Here is a 23,201-nt window from a genome sequence, read left to right as displayed (position 1 = left end):
CGCCCATGTGACAGAAAAGATGTCGTGTAATTGTTCTATTCTTAGACCATCTCTGTGTCCATAGTTTGTCTACTCAATATTTATACGAATTTTAGTTCGGTCTCCGCCGCTAGACGGCGAGTCGATTTCGGTGCCTTTACGGAAAGCCATATGCACAATCTGCCTCTGCAGATAATGGAATTGCGAATTTGTTGAATCGTGGAAATGAAAATGCAATGAAAATATTCAAGAACTCTTTTACTTGTTCACATCTTCCGTCGCTTTCGCCGATCATTCACAATTACAAAAGCAGGACGCTAGTTATTTCACGAAGCTGGCTATCGTTTATGTACACTTAATAAGAACGAAGCATAACATTTCTGCGGGATCGTTGTTCATAATAAAAAAAGAACAGTGTCGCGATTAATTTGGCGTCGATCATCGCGACACCGACGAGGGGGCTGCGATCGACTATTTTTATTTATCGTTTAAATAAAGGCCTCCAGTGTTCACCCTGTGCTCAAATACGCGACTGTGTTTATTTTTTTGATAACTGGTCATTGTCGCAAAACGATCGCGATCGACGATCGAGGGGGGGTCGATCGATTTCCGACAACGCAAGAGAAACTGTTTTAGGGGGTAGTGGTAAGCTATTTCGACCGTTTCACGCGCATGTCGCGCGTGCAACAGAACATGAGGATCATGTTGATGTAGAGAAGCACCAGCAACAACATGAGTATCGCGTGCCATCACTTTTTCTTCGCGTCTTTCAGTCCCGCGCCGGCATTAAATTTGAAGAAAATTATATCTCCGTCCTCGACCACGTAATTGCGTCCCTGTTGTCTGTATCTGCCAGCCGCCTGTCGCAAAACAAACGAATCGAATTATCGAATGCAAATACAACTAATCGCAGCGCTGCGCATAATCGCCGTGACCATTACCTTCACGGCGGCTTCGGAGCCCTCGTTCTTGAAGTCGTCGTACTTCATTACCTCGGCCATGATAAAACCTTTCTCGAAGTCAGTGTGAATTCTACCTGCCGCCTGTGGTGCCTTCGTGCCTTTCTACGGAATAAAATAGTACTGGTTTTAATAGGCACTCTAACGAATACTCGTATATCAATTCAAGTATTGTTTCTCCGATTCAATTACCTGGATCGTCCACGCCTTGACTTCGTCGTGTCCCGCCGTGAAGAAGTACTGTAACTGTAACGCCTTGTATCCTTGGACGATGATTTTGTCGAGCGCGCTGAAAGCAGTTTGTGCAGTGAAAACGTGCGCGACACCGGCGATTAGATAAGAAAGCTGTTAAATAGAGCGCGTCATTTCTGAACGCGGGAAAGGGGCTAGAAGCGAGACGCATCTGCAATTTCTATAATTGTAAGAAAGTTGTAAAAATCAACGAATCGGGAATTCTACGGCGCGGTGTATACGGAGGGAAAAAGTGAATTCCTCGATGATGGAAGGGGTAGCCGAAATTGGGCGAGTGCAAGAGAGAAGGAGAGAGAGAGAAGGATTGTGGAATATGATTGTCTCGAACCGAATATCGTCTAATGACAGGGTTCAGGGAAGGGAAGCCATCCTGTTCCGTAGCCCCTGCCAGATTTCGAGACTTCAGAGAATACACATAAAGCTGAACGACTTAATACCGCAATTTTATCACTCGAACTCTGTCTGAGACCTACTTCGGCGCCCAAGTTCATCTGCGGTCTCGAAATAAACTCGCGGTATCCAGGAATCTGCCGTTTGTCCCCTGTGATTACCGAATGAGCCTACGTTGCGCGATCATTTCGAGGGATCTAGAGAATTTGCCGAGACGCTTTGATTTGTGGCTAGTCATTGGGGCGCACGATTTAATATTTCCTACGCTGGCGTTACGATCAAACGGTCATCATGGAAATTGCTTTTACTTTCGAGGCATCTCTTTCGGTCGATCCACGCGATCCTAGATGACTCGTCAATAATGAACTTATAATCTCGATCGTGTTTGCTACACTCTTTTTCCGAATAACCTTGAAAGGGTAGTGGAGCCGGTTACTGTAAGGTAACCAATTACTTGCCATAAGTGGCAAATGCCACTTCGCGCAATTATCTTTACATTTATCGAATAAGGCGTGTTACATTTTTAATTCTTTTATTTCTTTTACTTTTAAATCGAATAAGACATGCTATACTTTTTCATTCTGTTATTTTGTTTATTTTTGAATTAACCAGGCATGTTAAATCTTCTTATTCTTTCATGTTGTATATTTTTTAATAAAATGTTTTAATATATCTTGTTCGATAAATATACAAATGTTCGCAAACAAACTAAAGACATAATTGATGACACCCTACAATAACCGGCTTCGCTAGCCTAGTGAATCATTCACATATATTAAATTTTATTATTAAAATAAGAACAAAGTAGAAGAATAAAAAAAGATTTAATAAGTCTTATTCGATAAATATAAAGTAAACTATGCCAAAAACAAACAGAAGACACAATAACTGGCTCTACTACCCTATTCTACTATGCAACCGTGGACCGGTTGATCCACGCTGCCTTACTCATCCCCGAGTTCAGCGAATGTGCCCGCGAGGGTAGGAGGGCTTTTTATGCAATTTCACAAGAATTTGAATAGCCGTTCGTAAAAATATAATGCTCGACGGCAAAGATGCCGCAGTTTTTATTGGTCGCCCTGTACGAGACCCGGGGTCCGCGTCTAGACAGCTCGGGCCACCGATCCCACCATTATTATTACCGTTAGTAGATAACTCGGTGCATAGTTAAATGTGGGAACCGGACTTCCTCGGGGTTAGGGGGGTTCTTTTCCTTCCAACCTTTTGCGGTCAGCGTTCCATAATTAGCCGCGAAACACGTCCGTGCCTCCGCTATTTTCGACTAGAACGCGCGGGGCCCGTGTGCTTCCATTTGCAAGTATAACCACGGTCGTTCGCGAATTTTAAGGGCTCCTTGAAATAATAGACCGTCATACGCACCTAGTAACCTTCTGCTCTTCCACGTACTTCGCACGCTCCACCTCGTCCATATCGACGAGCTTGTTCTCGAAAGCGCCGCTGAAAGGGATCAAGATAGCTCCGGGATCGTTTTTGTCGACCCACTCCTTTATCTTGATTAGCCTGGTGAGAGAATTACGATTAGGCTCGAGATCGAAGCGAACTGGCGGCACACGTTTCACGTGTATTTAAATTTCACGTGTACATTTGTTATAATCAGTGTACTTTTGTGTACATGTATATAGAAATATTAATGATATGTTAATTGCTGTACATATTTTCTCTATATTTTCTTTATATAATTTTAACCTTCATTTTTTTAATATAATTTTATCTGTATTTTCTTTATGTGATTCTGTGGGCAACGAAATATTTGAATATTAAATTTCTACTGAAATTAATTTGTAAAGAGTTCTGTCTAACTGAGTGAAAAATGTCAAACTTGGTTGCTATAGTTTGGTCAAATTATACCAATTTTGTAAAACGTAATAATTAGAATTTTAAACAGATTTATGGATTATAAAACTGTTCTTTATTAAAATCATTCAAAAACAATGTTTCCTGAAGTGTAGCAAGACTAACGCATTTTGCAGCTAAAGACGATTTCTTTTTGCTGTTATAATATTTCATGGATAATACAACGAAATACACGGATTAAAACATTGTTATTTGCATCACTAAACTGCGGATATCTATGCAAAATAAAAATTGCCTTCATAAATTGCAAGATGCAGGAACTACATAGACATTAATTTCTTTTCTTTACTCACGTTTATAATTTCACTATATTATAATAACATATTTAAGTTGTTTAAATCTTTTTGCTATTTCTCATTTCACCTACTGATTTCTATCGCAAATGCATAAAATACCGCGGTCTATTAACCGCGCTTACGTACCATTTGTTCTTCTTGCGGATGTAGTCTTTCTCGGATAGGTTCACCAAATAAATAACCGGTTTCGATGTGAGGAATAAATATTTGTTGAGTACTTCGATCTGCAATAGAGGTAAACGTTTAATCGACTCTCTAAATCGACTCTCAAACTGAAAACGGTCGAATCGTTATCGACGTACATCTGTGGCGCTCCAATCGGCGAACCTGATGTGCTTCTTCTCGTCCAGCATCACGCTCTTCACTTTCAACAGCGTGTCCTGCAGGAAAAATCATAATTCAGAACCTCGCCGGGGTGTTCGTGCGTGACTTTGTGCTTTTTTCAAACAGGTTCTCGCTATGCAAATCCACTTTAATCTCGACGGTCTCGGCAGACCGACCGCGACGTTCGCGTTTGGTATTTAGCCGCACGAGTGCGCGCGATCGAGTGGAATGATTCCGTGATCGAGCCGTGATTAGAGGACCGTCGGATTCGCGGATCGTCGCTCCATTAGTTTAGGCAGAAAAGACGGCTAGCTGGCTGCCGGAGTTCTCGAAAAGTTTTAGCAAATTGCGAAGTCTGGAACGAGGGAGGATCGGAAATTGCCGTAGGTCGATCCACGGAAAGAGGGTAATTCGATTGATTCGTTCTAGGAAGCAGAGTGTGTACCTCTCCTCTCTTAATTCCACCGCCGCTTTCGTTCCGGCCTGCTCTCTCTCTCTCTCTCTCTCTCTCTCTCTCTCACACTCACTCTCTTATATAGTTAGTCGCATTTACGTAAAACTTCCTTCTTGCCCAGGCGTAGTACTTTTTTCTGTTTGCAATCGTTGGTATCGATCCAGCACTCGCGAGAAAGTGGAAGGTTCACTCACGTATTCGGGCTTTAGTTTCTTGTCGTTTCCCCGGACCACGAGTTTCTCCAATTTGTCGAGGTGAGCGTTCAGGAACTCGATGTCCTTCAGCCGCAGCTCCTCGCTGATAATCTCGAGATCACGGACGGGGTTGACGTCGCCTTCCACGTGGGTGACGTCGTCGTCGTCGAAAGCTCCTGTATCAAATTTTGACGAAAATTGTTAGCTTTATTGTAAAATCGTAAATCGAGATTCTGAAGTTTTAGGTCTTGTTTGAGATAATTTATTGAGACAATTATTGTTATTCATCTAATAAGATGCGTGTTACTTTATCTATAGTAACAGGAGCTGTTTTATATTAATTTAGAAAAGTGGCAACAAGCCATTGATTTTTAACGAGCGTTTTTTTAATATTAAGTGACACATATATGGAATAAATAACTTCTAAATGTATCTTTATAATCTGAATAAGTATAGATTAAAAAGATAATGAGTTATTATAATATATATTATATATAGTATTAACCACTGTTGCTATTTATAAAATATATAGCATATATAATGTCCTACTTGAACTATTATTTTATTAGAATTATGAAGAACTCGTTATGTGTTATTTGCTTTTACTTTTCGATGTAAGTGACATCGTGGGGTTGCGAGCGACTCAAAATAAAACCGTGATAATCAAAATATTGTTTATTATTTTTAATATATAAAATATAATATTGAGAGGACAAAGAGAACCTCACTGTTTTAGAATTTACTTACACATTTTCAGACAATTTAAAAATATTGCGGGGTCGCCGGTAACCCCACAGAGTCGCTCGAGGGTTGAATATTTTAGGGTCAAATATTTTCTTCATAAACATTACCCAGCTCTGGTAAAAAGCCAATGGGAAGCCTATCAACGAACACGCTACGAAAACTTACGACACAGATGAAAGATTCCATCACAGGCGTTGATGTGCGAGAGGAAATTGTTCCCGAGGCCCTGTCCTTCGGCGGCGCCTTTGACGAGCCCTGCGATGTCCACCACGTTCAAGAAGGCAGGCACTTTGCTGAAAGCAACAGCGAGAAGTTGGAGAGAGAGCAGCAACGGCTATCGACATCGCGAGCAGCGAGCGGAATCGTAAATCGTAACTCGCAGCGATGTGCACGCGCGTCTGAGGATCGGAAAAGGAGGGTGTCGCGGTGACAACGAGCTGTATTTAAATGCTAATGCGAGTAGCCTCATTAAACAATTAGCCTTTGAAGAGAGGCGTCGGTGAAATGAACGAGAAGGGGAATTCCGCGTCGGAGCGGCTTTCATTAGGGCTCGTTGAATCATCCGACACGTGCCGGTAGTTGGACCGTGCGATGTCGTCGGCAAGAGTGTTTCCAGCCGGGGATGAAGAGACGCTCTTTGATCTGCGCCAGTCTCGCATTTTAATCTCTTTTGAATTCGCGGACTCCCGACAGTACACCGAGCACGTGTCGCTGAGCAAACGCAACTTTTATCGGGCCGCCCGCTCGATACTTATCGCCGTCCGGCTGTGTGTTTTTTCGGCTCGATCGGCCGGCCGTCGATCATCGACGCGTTTCAATTCGCAGCCTCCTCTCTCCGTGACTCCGGCTGCTGCTGCTGCTGCTGCTTTGTACATTCAATCTCATCGTGTCAACCGGCCGGCGTGATGACGCTCGGGCACGGTAAACAGGGCTTTCGTCGGTGTCGGTGGTTACCCGCGCCGTTGTACACCGCAGCACGTACAGAGGTTTCCACGTGTTTCAATGAAACGACCATTATCGCTGCCGACCAACCTCGGACACGCGTACCGGGTTTTAATTAACTGCCGCGGATAAATCTCTCCGCTCGTTTCCAACCCCCCCTCCCCCCCTTTTCGCCGAAGATCGAGCCGGCAAGCTAAAAATTGGGTTGGAACGTTCGTCGATCACGGTCGCTGTTGAAACGAGCGCGGAAAACGACAATGTAAAGTCGGCCGACGTTCAACATGGACTCCGTGTCGCGTAGACGAATTTAGTCGAATCTGCATTGCAGATCACGTACCGTTTTCTCTCGGTGCCCCCCGCGCCGCGCCGCCGCGGCCCTGTCCCTTGCTCCGCGAAAATAAAAGCGAAGAAGTATGGAAATGTCAATAGTTATTCCAACTGGTTTCCCATCGCGAGGGTGCATTTGCGGGTAGACGCGCGCGCGTCGCCGTGCTCGTTCCGCAATACGCCGCCGCCGTCGTTCGCAATGTTCCTGGAATACACGTATTTGCCTGGGTACTCACCTGACCGGTTTGAAGTAGTCGCACAGATAATCGAACCTCGCGTCGGGCACCGGTACGCGACGTGCTGGAAAACAAGCGGGCTACGAGTTAGACAACGCGCGAGAAAACCGTTTATTGGGTTAAGAATCGATCGTCGAATCGCGGTACAGCGAATCTGAAAGACTGCGGGGATTCACCGTCCTCGTCGTCGTCGTCGTCGTCGTCGAGAGGCATATGCTGTGTCGGCGATGTGCGACGGAACGTGATGGTGTACGAGGACCGTGGATGGAAATGGGACAGTATGGACACCTGTTTACTCATTCGGAACCCGGACTGATTAATGTCATCGGAGCTGGACATCTTATCAGAATAGACTGGCACCGTGACGAATGGGTTTAGCTTCCTCTTCATGTTGCGAGTCGCTGTTTTGATCGCCTTGTACGAAATGCGCAGCCTGTCGTCGACGCTCTGGTAAATTTTCGCGTCGTTCAACGCGCAGGTAGGGTTGCGAATTTTCAGGTCGATCCCGATGAATATAGCAGCGGTCACCGCGGCCGACAATCCCGGCAGCTTCGGCCTGCTCACGGTGATCTGATTCACGACCTGGATTATCTTCCTCGCGACAGTTTGCTCGAGGAAGCCAAGGTCCGGCAGGTCCTTGACGTTGATCGGCGGCAGCGTGCGACGGAACTTGATGTCCGCGCTCGCGTACTTCGCGGAATAGGTCAGGAATCTGTCGCGGCACTCTTCCGTGCAGAACAGATACAGCTCATCCTTGTAGAGAGCTGCTATGGTCGGCTTGCCGGGAACGAGTTTCCGAGCCGGTAGATTATCCAGGTAGCTAACGAGGCAGTAACCATCGACTCGCAGGCGTCTCATCCAGCAGAAGTGTTCCACGTCGATCGTTTCCGTGAGACTGCGAGCCAGATCCTTCGGCAGGCTCGCCGTGTTCGCAGGCGGCAGATACTTCTGCGGATTTTCCGCGAAGTCGGCTAAGTGTTCCTCGCATACCCAGTAGAAGTGTTCTCGAAGCTGAACCATTCCCCGGTGATCGGGCACGAGCCCCGAGCTCTTGGTGGCCCCGTCGCGAAGCAAACAGGCGGGACAATACGCCTTGAATTTGCTCTGCCGCGCCTTGAACTCGTACGGCGACACGCTCGTGAACTCCAAGCTGTGGCACTTGTCGTAATCGCTCTCGCGGAAGTAGGATCCGATTCGAGTGTACCTGCGACACGTCTCTTCGTCGGCTCTCGTCCACACGTGCCACATGCTCTTGGTGGCGTCGAGCTCGACAACGTTCTGAGTGTACTTCTTCAGCCACTCGCGGAAGCTCGCCTGGTCGACGTCCCAGTTGGTGTACCGATGCTTTAGGAACTTCCTCGAGAAGTTCGGGAACTTCGTCGGAGGTTCTTGGGCCTGGCTCGCCAGGCAACTTAGACAGAACTCGAGATTAGCGACGAGGTCGAGGATCAGGACAGGCTGAATGCCTAGCAGCGTTAGCTTCTGGAACTCGTCGCGGCTCGACGGGAACCCGTCGAAGACGAGGCCCTGAGCTGCCGTTAAGGGATCGATCGAGCAGATCTCGACGGCACGGAGCACGGTCTCCTCCGGGACGCACCGTCCTTCGCGGAGATGGGACTCCGCGATTTCTGCGGATTCCGTCCAGGGCAGGTAATTCGGTAGGTGTCGTAGAGCCGCGCCTCGAGTTACCACCTTGACGCCGTACTTCTCCGCGTATCGACGAGCCAGGCTCGTCTTTCCGCACTTCGGCGGCCCGATAATAGAAAGTCGAAAGGGGATAACCGGCGCGCAGGAGTCCTGTTCGATGTACTTGCGAGGATTCTTGAGGAAAGCGGATCGAGCGTCCTCTCCGGCTAGAAAGTAAACGAATTGTCGGTGAATCACCGGGAAGACTTCCTGCCGAGCCTCCGACGGCAGGAACATCTGCCGAGGAGTTTTCTTCAGGCACAGTTGCACGGGACACCATCGGCCGAAGGAACTCAAGAAAAAGTAGCCGCATTCGAGAAGCATCTCCGCGGTTTCGAGGTCGATCGCGTACGGCCTTTCCAGGACGGTTAGGTCCCGGGTTGTGTAAGGTTTGAGGGCGATCATCGCTCGCAGTAGGACAGTGTCGAAGCTGCTTTCGCTGTTGAGCTTCACGCATGGTATCGATTGCTCCCTGAGCGCTTCTCGCGTGGCCTCTATCAGCCGCGTGTCGTTCGCGTACGCCTCTTCGAAGTCCTGTTCCAACCGCAGTCTACCGGCCGCATAATCTTCCCAGTCGGTGAAGAGCACCGGCTCAGGATTTTCCTGCTTCCAAATCTCCTGAAATTCCGCCCTCTTGGTTCGTATTGTTTCGGAGTCGATGTCCGTGATGTTATCGTCATCGTCGTCGTCGTCGTTGTCGTCGTCGAGCCTCTCAATTTGCACGGTGTGGGATTTGCGTTCCGCGTCGCTCTCAGATTCGGAGGTGCTCGACGAGTGCCAAGAAGACACTTCCTCTCCTCCGCGCAGCAGCCTGATCGCGTGGCTCAGCCTCCTCTTGGTCCACAGGTTCTTCTCCTTCTCGTAACGATCCACGTCGTGCATGTAACGCTGCTGTTCGAGTTGCTTCTCCTCGTCTTGGGTGGCCATCCACAGCTTCGCTGCCTCCATCATCGTTCTCTTCCGCGCCGTCTCCTTGCTGCATTCGAGTTCTATTACCACGTCGGGCACCATGTAATGTTCGACCGCCGTCTCCACGTCCTGCGGACAACTCGGGAATTGTTCGATCATGATGCCCTCCATGCTGTACAATCCCTCGAAATAGTTTAACAAGCACTCCCTGAGCATGAACTTGGGAAGCGCGCTTCCCGATCGCGAGTACCGTCGCACGAAGGTGTGCAACGTGGCGCGATCGGTGACGTACCTCGTGTCGTCCAGGTCTTCCGGCAGCTCGACCTCCTCGAGACGATTTCGGATCGAGATCGTGATGCTTCTGTGCTGAAGCGGCGGAATCCCGCTCTCCATCATGTATCTGTTGAAGCTGTCGAACTGATCAATGTACGCTAAGCCGTACTCCCGCGCGATCGCTTTGGCTAAGTTCGTTTTCCCGGTGCCCAGCGGACCGATCACGCTGATGCGAACAGACGGAATCTGGAGCAGCGGCTTTCGGAGCGGGAGAGACAACGCTTCAGGATTCTTTATGAATTCCTCCATAGCCGACTCGCTGGAGAGTCGATAGATCTTGTTCGTGAAGACCGCGCTGTATTCCTCCTTGCCTTTCCAGAAGACGTTGTACTTGAGCAGAGCCACGGGACAGTACTGATCCGTGTCCCCGAGACGAGGATTGCTCTCCACCGTCGTTCCACGCTCTTCCTCATCCAATTCTTCCCCCTCGCCCACGTTCTCCGTGTTGTCCGACATGGCCACGTACTCCGCGAGGTCTCTCTCCCTCTCCCTCTCGTCCTCGCTCATCACTCTCGCTTTTTCCTTATAACGATCTCTGATAGCATCGATCACGAACTCGGAGACGTTCTTGATCTTGCCGAGATCGCAGGTAATCAGGTTCCTGCACGAGCTCGCTATCGTTTCTCTGATCTCTTCCCAATCCAGCTCGAACTGCTGAATATGTTTCAGATACTCCACCAAGCCGTCGGTCTCTTCCCCGTCGTCTTCGTCCTCGTAGCTCGCGTGCTCCATGCCCTCCTCGTACCCCTTCTCGGTATCGCGAATCTCCTGCCACTTGGACAGCAGGTAATCGTACGGGTCCTCGTCGTACAGCAAAACCGCGTCCTCGAACACGACGTTCGTGCCTTCGGTGATCGTCTTCCAGGTGTCCACGTCGGGATACATGCCGTCGACGACGTAGCCGCCGTCTCGCCACACCCCAACGTCGATTTCCTTCCGAGGTATACTCGATATCCGATCTGCGAGCAAATTAGTCCCGTCTTGCGCCAAGTCCGAATCGAAAAAGACGTCGGAGTCGTTGTCCGATTTGTCCGGATCCACCACGACGCCTCCAAAGGTGTTTGCTAGGACCTTGCACAGAGAGGATTTCCCGGAAAGTCTCGGCCCGAATACCACGATCTTGCACGTGGGTTGCGGAGCAAAGGGGCACACGAAGGTTCTCGGGTTTTCGAGGAACAGTTCGGTCGCCTCGTCCGAAAAGAGGAAAAAGATTTTGTTCATGAACCTGACCGCGAATTTCGACGAGCCTTCCACTGTCTTTCCTCTAGCCAACTCGACCGGACAGAGGAAGTTCCAAGTCGATAGAAGCCAGGGGTACAGCGGCGAGACGGTGTCCCTGTTCGTCAAGTACGGGAAAGCTTCTTCGTTCGATCTGTCCTCGAATTCGTCGAGGGGCATAGGACTTTCGCCGCCGTATCTCATCGCCGCGAGATCCAGAAATCTCTTCGCGAGGATCACTCTAGGAAGCGGCAGCGTACGCAATCGGGACATCACCGTGCGGAACATTTGTGACACCGAGGCGCGGCCGTCGACTCGAATCACGTTCTCCGGCTTGTGCAACAAGATCCATTTGCCGATAGCGGGCATCGCGAAGCGTTCGTACGTCTTGCGCTGAGCCTCGACGTTCGATCTTCTGTTGCAGATTCGTCTCAATAAGTATTTCTTCTGTTCCTTGTCCGAAACGCGTTCCTCGTCAGTCAGGCTTCGATAGAGATCCAGCGAAATGTTCGCGTCGGCGAAAGAGGGTTCGGCGATTTTATGGGTCACCGACACACTCGTGTCCACCGTCTGACCAGTCGCCGTGTCTATGCGGAAATGTTCTCGCTTTCTGACGAGGTCCTCGTCTGGGCACACAGCGTAGATAATTACCGTCGGCTTCAAAGGCCAGCTCGCGAATATGTCGTCGATCTGATTGGGAATGTATTGCTCGTATCTGGACCTCGTCGCGCAGCCCTCGATCTCGGGAGGATCGCGGACGCAGCTCATGGATTTGTCTCGGTTTTCACTGGTCATGTTGCATATTCCTCCGAAAGGCGGACCGTAATGCTGTAGAAACTTCTCGCCGAGCTTGCGCTCGTTTTCGGGCGGATAAGTCCGAGGATAGTGGAGCACCTCGTTCGAAATCAACGGCAAACCTTCGACCACGTAGCCTCTGTGGAACGTGTCCCGTTCGTTGATCCTACTCTCGACCAGATTGCCGATGATATCGAAGCCGAGACACTCGCCGGTCTTCAGAATCTCCGAAATCAGCTTCCCCTTTTCGGACGCTCGCTCGATCTCGCGTTTCACGAGCTGCACCGGCGAGATCAGCACGCATCTCCACGAGTCAGCCAGCATCGCCGCCAGCTTCGCGGTGTTTAAATCGGGTTTCCCGAAAATAACGAAGCACGTCGGCTCGGCCCGGAGGTATTTCGTTCTGGCGTCCGTTTCGCAGTAAGGGTCGCGGGTCGTGTAGGGGTGCGCGGGGCGCTCGAAATGCGGCTCCACGTTACCGTATTTCCGAGACTGGCATTTTCCATCGAACCTGACGAGCGGATTCGCGTCCTCGTGGAAGGCGTAATACGAGACAGCCTTCGGGTAGACGCATCGATGGGGCTCGGGCCAGGGGAGCTCGAAGTCGTTCCGGGGATGCCCTTTGATGTAAGGGAAGAAGCTCTTCTTTATGATGAAAGTCGCGTCCGCGTAAAACTTGCATGTTTTACGATCCTTTTTTTCGCGATGGGAAACTTTGTCGCACATCGCCGATTAGGTTGCTGTGTCTTTTCGTCGCGGAAACGTTCATTTTGAGGTTCGTTGACCGCACGCTTCGAAACGCGATTCCAAACAAATGACAGGACTGTATTAGTAGTGAACATAGATACTTATTTTCATTGGGATCGATGGTGCAGAACGGGAAATTCTCCGCCGCCGCCTGGCTTTTCGTTAGGACGTTGAAGAACGTCGATTTCCCGACGTTCGGGATCCCGACTATGCCAACTTTCAGGTTGGTACCCACGCGGCCGATCAACGGTTTTCTTTCAGGTTCCTCTGCTTTCTTTGGCGCCATTCTGAGGGAACGCAGAGAACGTGGTCGTTACGAGATGTATCGCGACGTCGACTATCGATTATCATAAGTAATTTCTTAACCCCTTCCCGTGTCATTTAGCTCAACGAAACTCGGGCCCGAGCGGTCCGCATCAACGCGCGCTAAACAGACCAGACTGATGTTTGTAAACAGTCGTAATACGATCCGAAATGTATGTGTCGCCCAAGTATGTGTTCGCGACTCAGACTCGCGATATTTATGTTTGGCCCAAGTAACTGTTCGCGAGTCTCACTCACGATGTTTATGTTTGGCCCAAGTAACTGTTCGCGAGTCTGACTCGCGATATTCATGTTTGGACAAAAATCTTCATCGCGAGTCTGACTCGCTAAAGTACGGGAAGGGGTTAATTTTATAATTTTTCCCTCACTACTATATAAATATTTTTTTCTTTGTATTGTTCTTGTGTACAGGCTATGCAATATCTCTTTTTCTTAATTCTCTTTCTCGCAACACATGATTTTTTATCCATATATATAAATGAAATCGTTACTGTTATTATTATTATTTTTATTATAATTGTGGCTTAAGAGATATTAAGACTAAGATTATTCAAATACACTTCTTCTTGGTTATCTATCAATCTTTTTATTAGGTTGGAAGCTATGAAACGGGCGCCGCAGCTGAACACAGATTAAAGAAAAACGCCCGTTTCATATTTTCCAACTTAATAGAACGAATGTCGACGTATTAACGATATAGGAACTGTAGAGTTTATTGCAGATGTTGCAATCGTATCTTTCGATTTTATCCACAGCGAAAAAGTAGGACATATCCTTTACTTTCACCGTCGTTTTAAGCTTCGACATACAAGATCTAGTTTTCTGAGAAAAATAGTAATGTTTTAAAAATGTCTTCGATTCATAGAGGATTAAAAGAATTCCATCGAAAAAAATGTTCCCGTTTCCAGAACCTAGAAAACATTTCGTGGATTTTTGATTTATTCTGATCTATATTTATCAAGTCTGACATTTTTGAAACCAATAAATAACGTCCATCAATATATTAAAAGACCAGATGAACAATGATCTAAAAATCAACTAGATTTAAATGTATTATTTGTACTATTAAAATTAAATTAAATCGAGCATGCTGCTTTGTAAAAATTACAAGCTAAACACATAAAATTGAAATTAAAGTTAAAATTAAATTAAATTGAAGCAACTGTTTTATAAAAATTACAATACTGTGCAGTACCATTGGAAATAAGAATCTCAAAGGAATTTTATAATTTTGTACTAAATTCTGTTATATTTAAAACATCGTTAAAATGCAAATGCTCTATGTACCAATAAGCTCAACTTCATATGTTTAAAATGAAATAATATAACGTAAAATTGAAATACTGTAGGTTTGAAAAAATGTCATGTTTCTGGAGTTAAACTACCTTTGAGTGTCATCTTTAAATAAATTCAAAATTATTTCACCCGAGTACCCAGATAAAGATACTATTAGGTTGGAAACTATGAAACGGGCGCCGCAGATGAACACAGACTAAACAAAAACGTCCGTTTCATAGTTTCCAACCTAATAGTACCAATTCCCCTCTACCCTCCCCTTGCAAACTATAGCGTGTTCACGAAGAATCGTCCGCGACGCGGATTCATTGACTAAGAAGAAGAGGGGCAGGACCGAAGTTGGGTATATCAGTTTGCACGGCTAGAAATGAAAATGATGCCACGCGGAATGACCACGCCCTCGGCTTCTCCAACCCCCGGAATCTCGAGTCGAGTCGAACATGGTTGCGTATATACACGTAAATACTGCCCCCGGGTTCGGTTCGAATCGGGTCGAGTCAAGCCGAGCGAAGTCGAGCCGAGTCGAGTCGAGTCGAGTCTCGAGAGTTTAGCCGGCTTCTCGAGCACCGAGAGTCGCTTTCGAGCGCTCGGGGTGACTAATTATATTAATGCGGACGGCACATCAAGCGATTGCTGTATTTACCGCGAGATTACCCCCCTTCGCCGCCCCGTTCCCGTTCCCGAACGTTACAACGGAACGGGCCCCGCGCCATATCAAAGGACGAAGCAGGTACGAGAACGCCCGCGGGAGGCGCAGGGGGCGAACGAAAGCTCGGAGAACGCTGGACTCGGGGCAGAGAGGGAACGGCAGAGGGTACCGGGGGAGAGAGCTGCGAGGGAGGAGAAACACGCCGGGCAAGGGGACCGACGATTACTGGGCACCAAAGCCGCGAATCACCGGCATCACGCCGGGAATCTGCAACCGCGCCTCAGGCCGCCAATCCGCCACCGACTTCGCGGTTCCTTTTCCTCCCTGCCTCCTCTTTTGGCTCCTCCACCCCGGCGTGTCCTCCAAGCATCCCTCTCTCGTTCTGTCCGAAAACTATCGAGCCTTCGAAACGGTTCGACGCGAAACCGCGGCGCTTCTCGAAAAAAATTTGCAAATTACGATAATGGAGGTGAACACCGCCGCAGCCCTCCGCGACGCTGCTCCGAGGATCGCCGCGGCTTTGGCGCCACGCTCTTCTCCCCCTTTTTCCCGGCCCCGTTTCGCTACGTCTGCTCCGAATCAATTTTTCGCCTCTGGTCGCAACGTTTCGCAACCACTCGATAGACCCGGTACTTTTACCCGGTTATCTGAATACCCACTCGGGACAACCGGGTGGAGAAAAAATACCAGGGTATCTCGAGACGTGGCCGATTACCGGGGTGTTCCGCGAGACAGCCGGGTAGCTGAGTACCTCGTAAAGAAGGTATTATAAACGGCTACGAGAACTATTACTATTTTCACGATAATTATTATTTTCCTTTACTTGCGGTTAGACTGTGGATTTTATGTAATTTATGAGACGAACGAGTAAAACACTGAAGCTGTTACAGATATTTAATAGTTTGGTTATATTAATTATATTTCAATGGAATTAAATTAATGTTTATGCAGTTCTTGTTTCTTGCAAGTAATGCAGAATATTTTTATTTTGCGTCATAATTTTTAATTGATTTATAGAATATATTTTTGTACAATATATTGCGTTAGGTTTGTTGTGAAAATTTGGACGTTAATCGATTAAAGGTAAAAGTTAATCAAAATAAAGTTCTACTCTCATCAATATTTAAACGTGAAAGTAAAGGTTAACATTTAATTAATTTAGCAGGAATTTATTGAGTGAACAGAGGAATTTAATCAATATAACTGTTGCCGAAGTAGAAATTCTGTTTTATGATTTATAAAGCGTGCACAAGTGGATGAGGAATAAACAATATTCAGAAATTACTTTCTCTCACACCTTGTTAATAGATTAAATTCTTTTCATTCGTTATGCAATTCAATTTAATTTAATAGTAATAATGAAATATAATTGATCATTGTTCATCTGGTTCTGTAATAAAGTGGAAAACATTTGGATATTAATCTAATTTTTTTATTTTAAAAATCTACAACAAGAGATCAGAACAAATTATTCATCTTTCCCAGTATTTATGTCTTAGACACATAATCTTGTTCTCCAAGAAAAATAGTTTTGGTAATTTAAAAAATCCTCTCAATATTCATCCGCTAATTTTCATAGGTAACTTGGATATCTCATAAACCACAGCTTTGATTAAAAAGGCCTTTACCTAGATCTACAAAATGCATTTCATAAATTTTTCTTATAGACTCGGATAAAAATTTCAATAAATGTTGTTTTGCCATTCCAAGTAATTAATGTTTTTAAAACAAAGATAGGCATTGTCTAGTAGACTTTAACATCGCTTTATTATTATTATTTGTTTAAGCTTTCATATGCTCTCAATAAAAATATACTAATTTCATTTAATTAAAAGCGTGAGCAAATTTCTGTGCCACATGGGATTATTTATTTCCTAAAATCCTGTGCCCCAAACAGTTAACCCTTTGCACTCGAAGCCATTTTAACTGCAAATTTGAAATAATTTTCCTAGCTCATACTATTTCCATTGTACGTAAAAAAGTGCACTTTTATGCATACGAAATTGAATTCTTGTAACTCACAGCAACAGTTTCACTATTTAACAATTTTTAAATCTAAACTTTCTTATTATAAAAATGATTGGGACGTAATAAAACAATTATAATGGTGCCTTAGAGTCACCACTCTAGTGCATTAATTCTTTGCAGAGTTAACCCTTCAAATCCCTTCAATATTTTATGAGAATTACAGTGTTTCCATTTTATATAACCTGAAGCATTTTTTATACATTATGAAATTAAATTTTGTGACTCGTGCAACGGTTAACAGCTTTCAACAATTTTCTAAATATAAGTAAACTCGATAAGAATGATTTCGAACCGTAGCATGATCATTATTAGCGACGCCTTAGAGTCGCCATTCGACCGCAAAGGGTTAAGTCAATGCCCGGATCAAACGCGCCGACAAGCCGGTGAACTTCGAAAGACCCGCGCCGACTTTAGTGTCGCATTCCATCGATTGGAGGAGCTCCGGGCACCGCCTGTCTATTGCACGGTGCTGCCTCGCAGCTCACGGTTCAGAAACCATGCGAGATGCACACCGGACCTTAACCTTACTTTGCCTTACTAAATCGAGCTCCGAAACGAGTTAGAGAACTTTAACAATCGGAGATTTCTCGCCGGTCGTGCGCGGTGTAACGAGGCCGAATAATTAATGTCGTCTCCGCGGTCGCGCGTCTACGAAACCGCGGTGATCAGACCTCCTGCCGTGTCCCCCATGCATGCGCGTTAACTGCTTCGCAATATTCGCAGTTCTGTCTCGAACAATGCTGCGCCGCAGCGTTTGCCGAACGTACGGACGCGTGGTCAATGAAATTACGATGAAATACCTTGTATATCGTTGGTAGTTTCACGAAGTAAATATCACTGCACAGCGCGTGGCACGGAGAGGAACACAGCACCACAGTAGTGTCGTCGCACGTTCAACCGGCTGTCCGGGTTCTCAAACAGGCAACTGCATTATCCGCGGAGAAACCATTCAGCGTAGTTTCGCTGCACTGTCGGTTGGAAACCCGTTCCTTTGGTTCAACTAGCAATTTTCTCAAGTTTAATGTATTTAAATGGATTTTGTTGCGATACTGATAAAGTTTTAACACGTTCGTTGCTGCGTCACGCAGATATAGATGATAGTTATACTTCTATGGAGCACCCATCAGTCAAATATGGATAACACTTTTCTTGTTTAAGTTAAGTAGGATTTTATTTATTTTATTTATTTAATTCTTTGCACTCTAAGCCACTTTAACTCTAAATTGAATACAGTTTCTCTAACCTTGAGTATTTTACGTAATTCATTGTAGCACAGGAATTTAATGGAATAAGCACCGGCAAACATAAAATATACGAAATAAAAATATTAAAAATTCATACGTCATTATATTTATTATACGTTATTGTTATATACTATAATATATTTATTATTTATAAGGTTATCCAACGCGTTTCGACTATCGGATTTGGGCTCGATAAGAATCTCGACGAATTCGCGTTGAGCGACGGTTGTCTTAAAGATCCAAAATATCGTATATATTTCAGATTTAATTCAAATAAAAGTACAGGTTCACTGATGGATGAAAGAACTGCCAAGAATTGTTAATTGTCGAGAACTGTGTAAACTTTTTGACAAATTTTATTATTTAATCTAGTTTTAAGGATTTTTTAGTACGTACACAAGTAGCTTAAAATGTATAACAATTTAAACTTTTGTTATATGAACGCTTGAAGAATTTATAAGAACAGCATATCAGTTTTAAGTGCAACATCTAGGTAGCCTCGCGTATGGGATAATTTTAACCCTTTGCCCTGTAATGTCGTGTCAGACTAGTTGTGTAGATTTGGAACATGATCTATTAAATATGTATGTTATTCTCGTCTTTCAAATCGAAGTTAAATTCTACACATCTGCCATTGATATTAAACGTTGAAATAAGGGTTGGAATTTATAATAAATATAAATTGTCTGTCTGACATAAGAATTTATAATAACAAACAAATGCTAATCAACCTAACTGTCAAATGAATTGAAGTGCAAGGGGTTGACAAATAGATGCTAACATTATTTCGAAGTTTGAGTAAGTAGTCACTTCGAAATCTTGAATTCGTGTATCTTCATCGTTTTATTCATTGCAAAGGAGTATTTTTATAAAGATTAGATATCGGTTGCGTCGAAATAGATTTTTTTATCACGTTAATCTCTAGTCGTATATCTAAAACGAACAGTGAAACATCTCTTACAGCGAAATATAAATATATGTATTTAGTTTATAGAACGACGTAAATTTTATATCTTGAAGTTAGCTATAATTTTTTACTTCTTATATTATTGTTATGTAGTTACAGTTCTTATTATACACAGTTATACACACGTATATGTATAGTAACTTCTCTCATATTGGAAAGTATACTATATTTTTCTCATAGTTCTCATTTAAGAAATTTATCCAGACTTCCTGCTATTTTTACTGGAAACTTAAACATTTTCTAAATAATAGTCTTTGAAATTTCAACGATTTTCAAACAAACAATTCGAACTCAGTACTTTTGATCAAAAGACCGCGTAGAAGAGTACCTAAACTGGAAAAATGAGACTGAGCGAAGCTTAATAACATTGTTAACATTTGCAAAAAGTATTCCTCTTAGACGGATTTTAGTTCAACCATTTTTTCTTCAATTTTCTTTAATTTTCTTCAATTTTCTTCACTCCGTCTTAATGTCTTATGCACTATCATATATCAGTTTCCCTTTTCTATACCCATGACAGTCGTTTTTCAGTTTTCAGTTTCAGTTATAGTACTATCTTACATAACAAATATAATTTTAGATCATTTAACTACTAAAAATATACATTCTATATTTAAGTCTCCATTTAAGTTTAAGAAATCCGTGCGATACAATCACATCGCTGTAATATTTAATTACAGACAAGCGCTTTTTCATTACACAGCACTGAAACCAAGGATCAATGAAATATCGATCCTGCAGAATCAAGATCGAAATCGATATGCTGCTTAACCGTTGCGAAACCTCGCCGATTCTCCGCAACAGTTTCGAGAACCAGGACCGATACCATACACGCATTCAACCCCTGGTTTTGCAGCTGAAAAATCGAAGCGTCGAACTGGTCGGAAAGCGCGACAATCGATGGCCGATCGGCCGCGCCGCGAAACCAGTTTTTCTTTTAATTGTTTCGATCGGGCCGGTCGGTGCCGGTGGCTCTGTAATCTCCGTAAAATGAGCCTCTAGTTCATTTCAATGATTGTATCTTTTCTAAGCGATCGTCCGCAGACAAATCCATCGTAATTCCGGGAACAGCTTTATAAAATGAAACGCTGGCTTTAATTTCTCGTCGAAAAAGGGGTCATCAGGGAGGGCTGATTGCAATGCTTTCGCGGAAACCATAAACACGCACATTCCCGCCAAACAAATTTGAAACCCTTTCAGAAAAAGAGTGCCGCCGTCGCCGCCGACGCCCGACCTCCGCGCGCCATCGCCGTGTCGCCGCTGCGGCGATAGAATCGTGTCGCAGCAGCGAGAAAAAAACCGCCGCGAGTCCGCGAGCCATAATTTTCGTCGAAAGAAAACTGCTCTCTTCGGAAATTTATGGCGGATCGTTGAAATCTAAGCCCACCGACGCGCGCTGGTATCTTTTCTTTTCCTTTAGAAATACGTCGCAATTCATAGCTTCGTAGGATTCTTATGAAAATTAACGATATTATGCGTTTCAGGTTGCGGAATTGCAATAAGTTAATAGAAATTAAAAATTAAAAATTAGACATTACTGATACAAGCATTATGTATAATTATATAATTAGAATATAGAATTTAGTGTGATGATTTTAACACTAAACTTGTTCTCAAGTTCAATTGTATTTAAATTGGTCTGTTGCGATGACGTTTTAAAGATAAAGTTTTAGAAATCCAAAATATTATTCGTTTTGGATGATTCTGTGATGAGATGCGTAAAAGTCAAAATTATAGAGCTCACAGTATTAGATGCTCGAGTATGCAATGCACAGATTTTGTTGTAAAATTATGGAGTAACGTATGCAAAATATGACTGTTCTAAAGTTACTAAAATTATAATGATCTTATTTTATAGAACATGGCTGAATCAATTTCTTAATCCAAGCATACGTTGTAATAAAAATGGAGAAGGGTCTAAATAGATATGATCTTGTTATTTTTACAAAGTAATACAGTATAGTTACTCTTAAAGCTAGATAGGGTTAATGGTAATTTCAACATCTTTCACATTTGTTCACAAAGAGTGTTGATCAGTACTTGACACTTTTAATTTAAATAATTTAGCAATGGGCATAGAATAATCAAAATTTGTTATATAGCTACAATAGTTGATATTGCAATAATTCATTTGTATTTTGCTGGACCAGATTTTTCGACGACTATTTCAATTTTTTCTCTATCGCTATATTATAATTGAAGGTCGTGGCTTTAACGTTTATTAAAATACTCGCGTACACGGGACACGTAAACCAGCAATTAAAAAGCTAATATAATTATAAACGAACATTAAAAAGAAGTGTTTTGTTGAAAAAACAATTTTATTCGTAAATCACGATTTATTCGATTATACAAAACTTCTCGACAGCTAGAAACGTTGTTACAAAGAAAAAGCGTAAAACAAAATGCACGTTTAATTTAAAATACAAGGATGACAGAAATACATGTGTAATATTTGTATCGATTATGTATTGAGACTTGCACGAATTAAAGTTTGGAAATATTAACTACACGTGTGTAATACATGTGAAACAAGGTTCTTTAATTATAATATAGCTACTATTTCAGACATATTAAAGAGGGAAGTTACTATTTCACTTTTATTATAATATGTCCGAGCAAACTAAATGTTACTAGTATTTGTAGAATGCAAATAAATGAAACTGATGGTTACCATAATAAATTTTAGCCATCGTCTTTGATATTGCGAGAATTTTTGGATTTAATATATGACACTTGTGTTACCACATTAACAATGGGCCATTTTTATTAATATTTTCCTACACGATGGATGATTTTAATGATATAGAATTCTTTCAACATATATATACTAACAATGTGGAAAATATTCTTGTGATTAATATATTTTATTGAAATTATCAGGAATTATACGTATTCAACTACCAGATAAGCACTAATAAATACATCTTACAATGCGTAGAATAAAAAGCAGACACAGGTAACCTATCAAAACATTCCAAAGCACGAAGCTTCGTCAAATGAGTCTACATCTCATAGTCAGCACGCACGGTATTTTTATTTTTCAGACGATATTTTTCGAAAAAGACACGACCCGCGCGGCGTTGGCGTCCGATGGGAACGCGCGTGGATCACCGGAGGGCCATAATTCGGAGGATAATATAAAGATTGCCGCAGAATGAAAGAAAAAAGATGATTGCCCATCCCCTATCCCGATGTCCGGGCCTGGTGGCGCCGTGAGATTGTGAGATCGGGGCAGAAAAAGGGTGCGGCGCGACATCGGGTCGAAAACCGAAAATTTCGCTGGTCGTTTTGCGACGACCCGCGAGAAGAGAGGGAGAGAGAGAGAGAGAGAGGAAGGGTTTGCAACTTCGCCGACAATTCGTAGAAGAATTTTCGGCTGCTTGTAACCCGCGTTAACTGCGGTTTCGCTCGGTCAATAGATTTCTAACGTGAAGTCGTCCTTGTGGCGTGTGATTATTTCAATTATTTTATTACGAACCGTATCAATCTCGGCCCATATAATGCATATAATCAGCCGGCTATTATTCGAGGAGCGTACGGCCGGCGGAAAGGACGCGTTCCCCTCCGCCTCGCTCTTCACCGTGCCGGTCCTTATAGTTCTTGGCCGACGGAGCATCGTCTCTCGGGCACGGTCGTTTTCGTGATATTGTAATTTGGAGACCGCAAACCCGCTGACGTCACTGGTGCACCGAAGCATCTTGCTAGCGCGCCGGACTACGGCCCCCGCTCTCTCCGGCCGGATTTTTTATCGGCCGACAATTTCGCCGGAAAGCATATTAACGATCCTCGAATTATAGGGATTTCGGCAGATTAGATGTATGTTGAATCGAGGGATTACGTTACTAATTCAGCCGCGCCGGTCTACGCTGCGAGGATTTATTCGCGAGCCGGCGGCCGCGCGAGCCCGATCGCGATCGCTCCGAAGTAGCAGCCTCGTTAGCTTGGCATCGATTCCGGAGATCGTTGCGCGACAGTTCGATCGTCGAAGTTGATCGCGTGTAGCCGCGGTGAAAGTTCTTATCGGCGTTAG

The 23,201-nt window shown here is 44.4% G+C and overlaps 2 protein-coding genes across 2 annotated transcripts; both read right to left on the bottom strand.

Annotated features, from left to right (window-relative positions):
• Positions 1-222: 222 nt before the first annotated feature.
• On the bottom strand, positions 223-17,866 carry LOC144468118 (obg-like ATPase 1). Its single transcript, XM_078177325.1, has 11 exons — positions 17,758-17,866; positions 12,766-12,947; positions 6,973-7,033; positions 5,633-5,760; positions 4,724-4,899; positions 4,054-4,131; positions 3,878-3,975; positions 2,961-3,101; positions 1,131-1,227; positions 921-1,043; positions 223-839 (listed from the first exon to the last, which is right to left on the bottom strand). Exons 2-11 carry the CDS (start codon positions 12,944-12,946, stop codon positions 729-731), a joined length of 1,194 nt encoding a protein of 397 aa, XP_078033451.1. The 5' UTR covers position 12,947; positions 17,758-17,866; the 3' UTR covers positions 223-728.
• LOC144468117 (adenylate kinase 9-like) lies at positions 7,041-12,739 on the bottom strand. The gene has a single exon (XM_078177324.1). The coding sequence runs from the start codon at positions 12,637-12,639 to the stop codon at positions 7,084-7,086; it is 5,556 nt and encodes a 1,851-aa protein (XP_078033450.1). The 5' UTR covers positions 12,640-12,739; the 3' UTR covers positions 7,041-7,083.
• Positions 17,867-23,201: the final 5,335 nt, after the last annotated feature.

The sequence above is a fragment of the Augochlora pura genome, chromosome 3 (genome assembly GCF_028453695.1).
Source record: "Augochlora pura isolate Apur16 chromosome 3, APUR_v2.2.1, whole genome shotgun sequence".
NCBI classification, from domain to species: domain Eukaryota; kingdom Metazoa; phylum Arthropoda; class Insecta; order Hymenoptera; family Halictidae; genus Augochlora; species Augochlora pura.
Note: the sequence above shows the minus strand (reverse complement) of the source record. Positions and strands in the feature narration are given on the sequence as shown.

Coding starts and splice junctions, on each gene's coding strand:
- LOC144468117 (XM_078177324.1), bottom strand. CDS start 12,639: ATGTGCGACAAAGTTTCCCATCGCGAAAAAAAGGATCGTAAAACATGC.
- LOC144468118 (XM_078177325.1), bottom strand. CDS start 12,946: ATGGCGCCAAAGAAAGCAGAGGAACCTGAAAGAAAACCGTTGATCGGC. Junction 7,034..12,765: donor CACCATCGATCCCAATGAAA/ATAAGTATCTAT, acceptor GTTTTCCAGCAC/GTCGCGTACCGGTGCCCGAC. Junction 4,132..4,723: donor AGAAACTAAAGCCCGAATAC/GTGAGTGAACCT, acceptor TTTTTCCTGCAG/GACACGCTGTTGAAAGTGAA.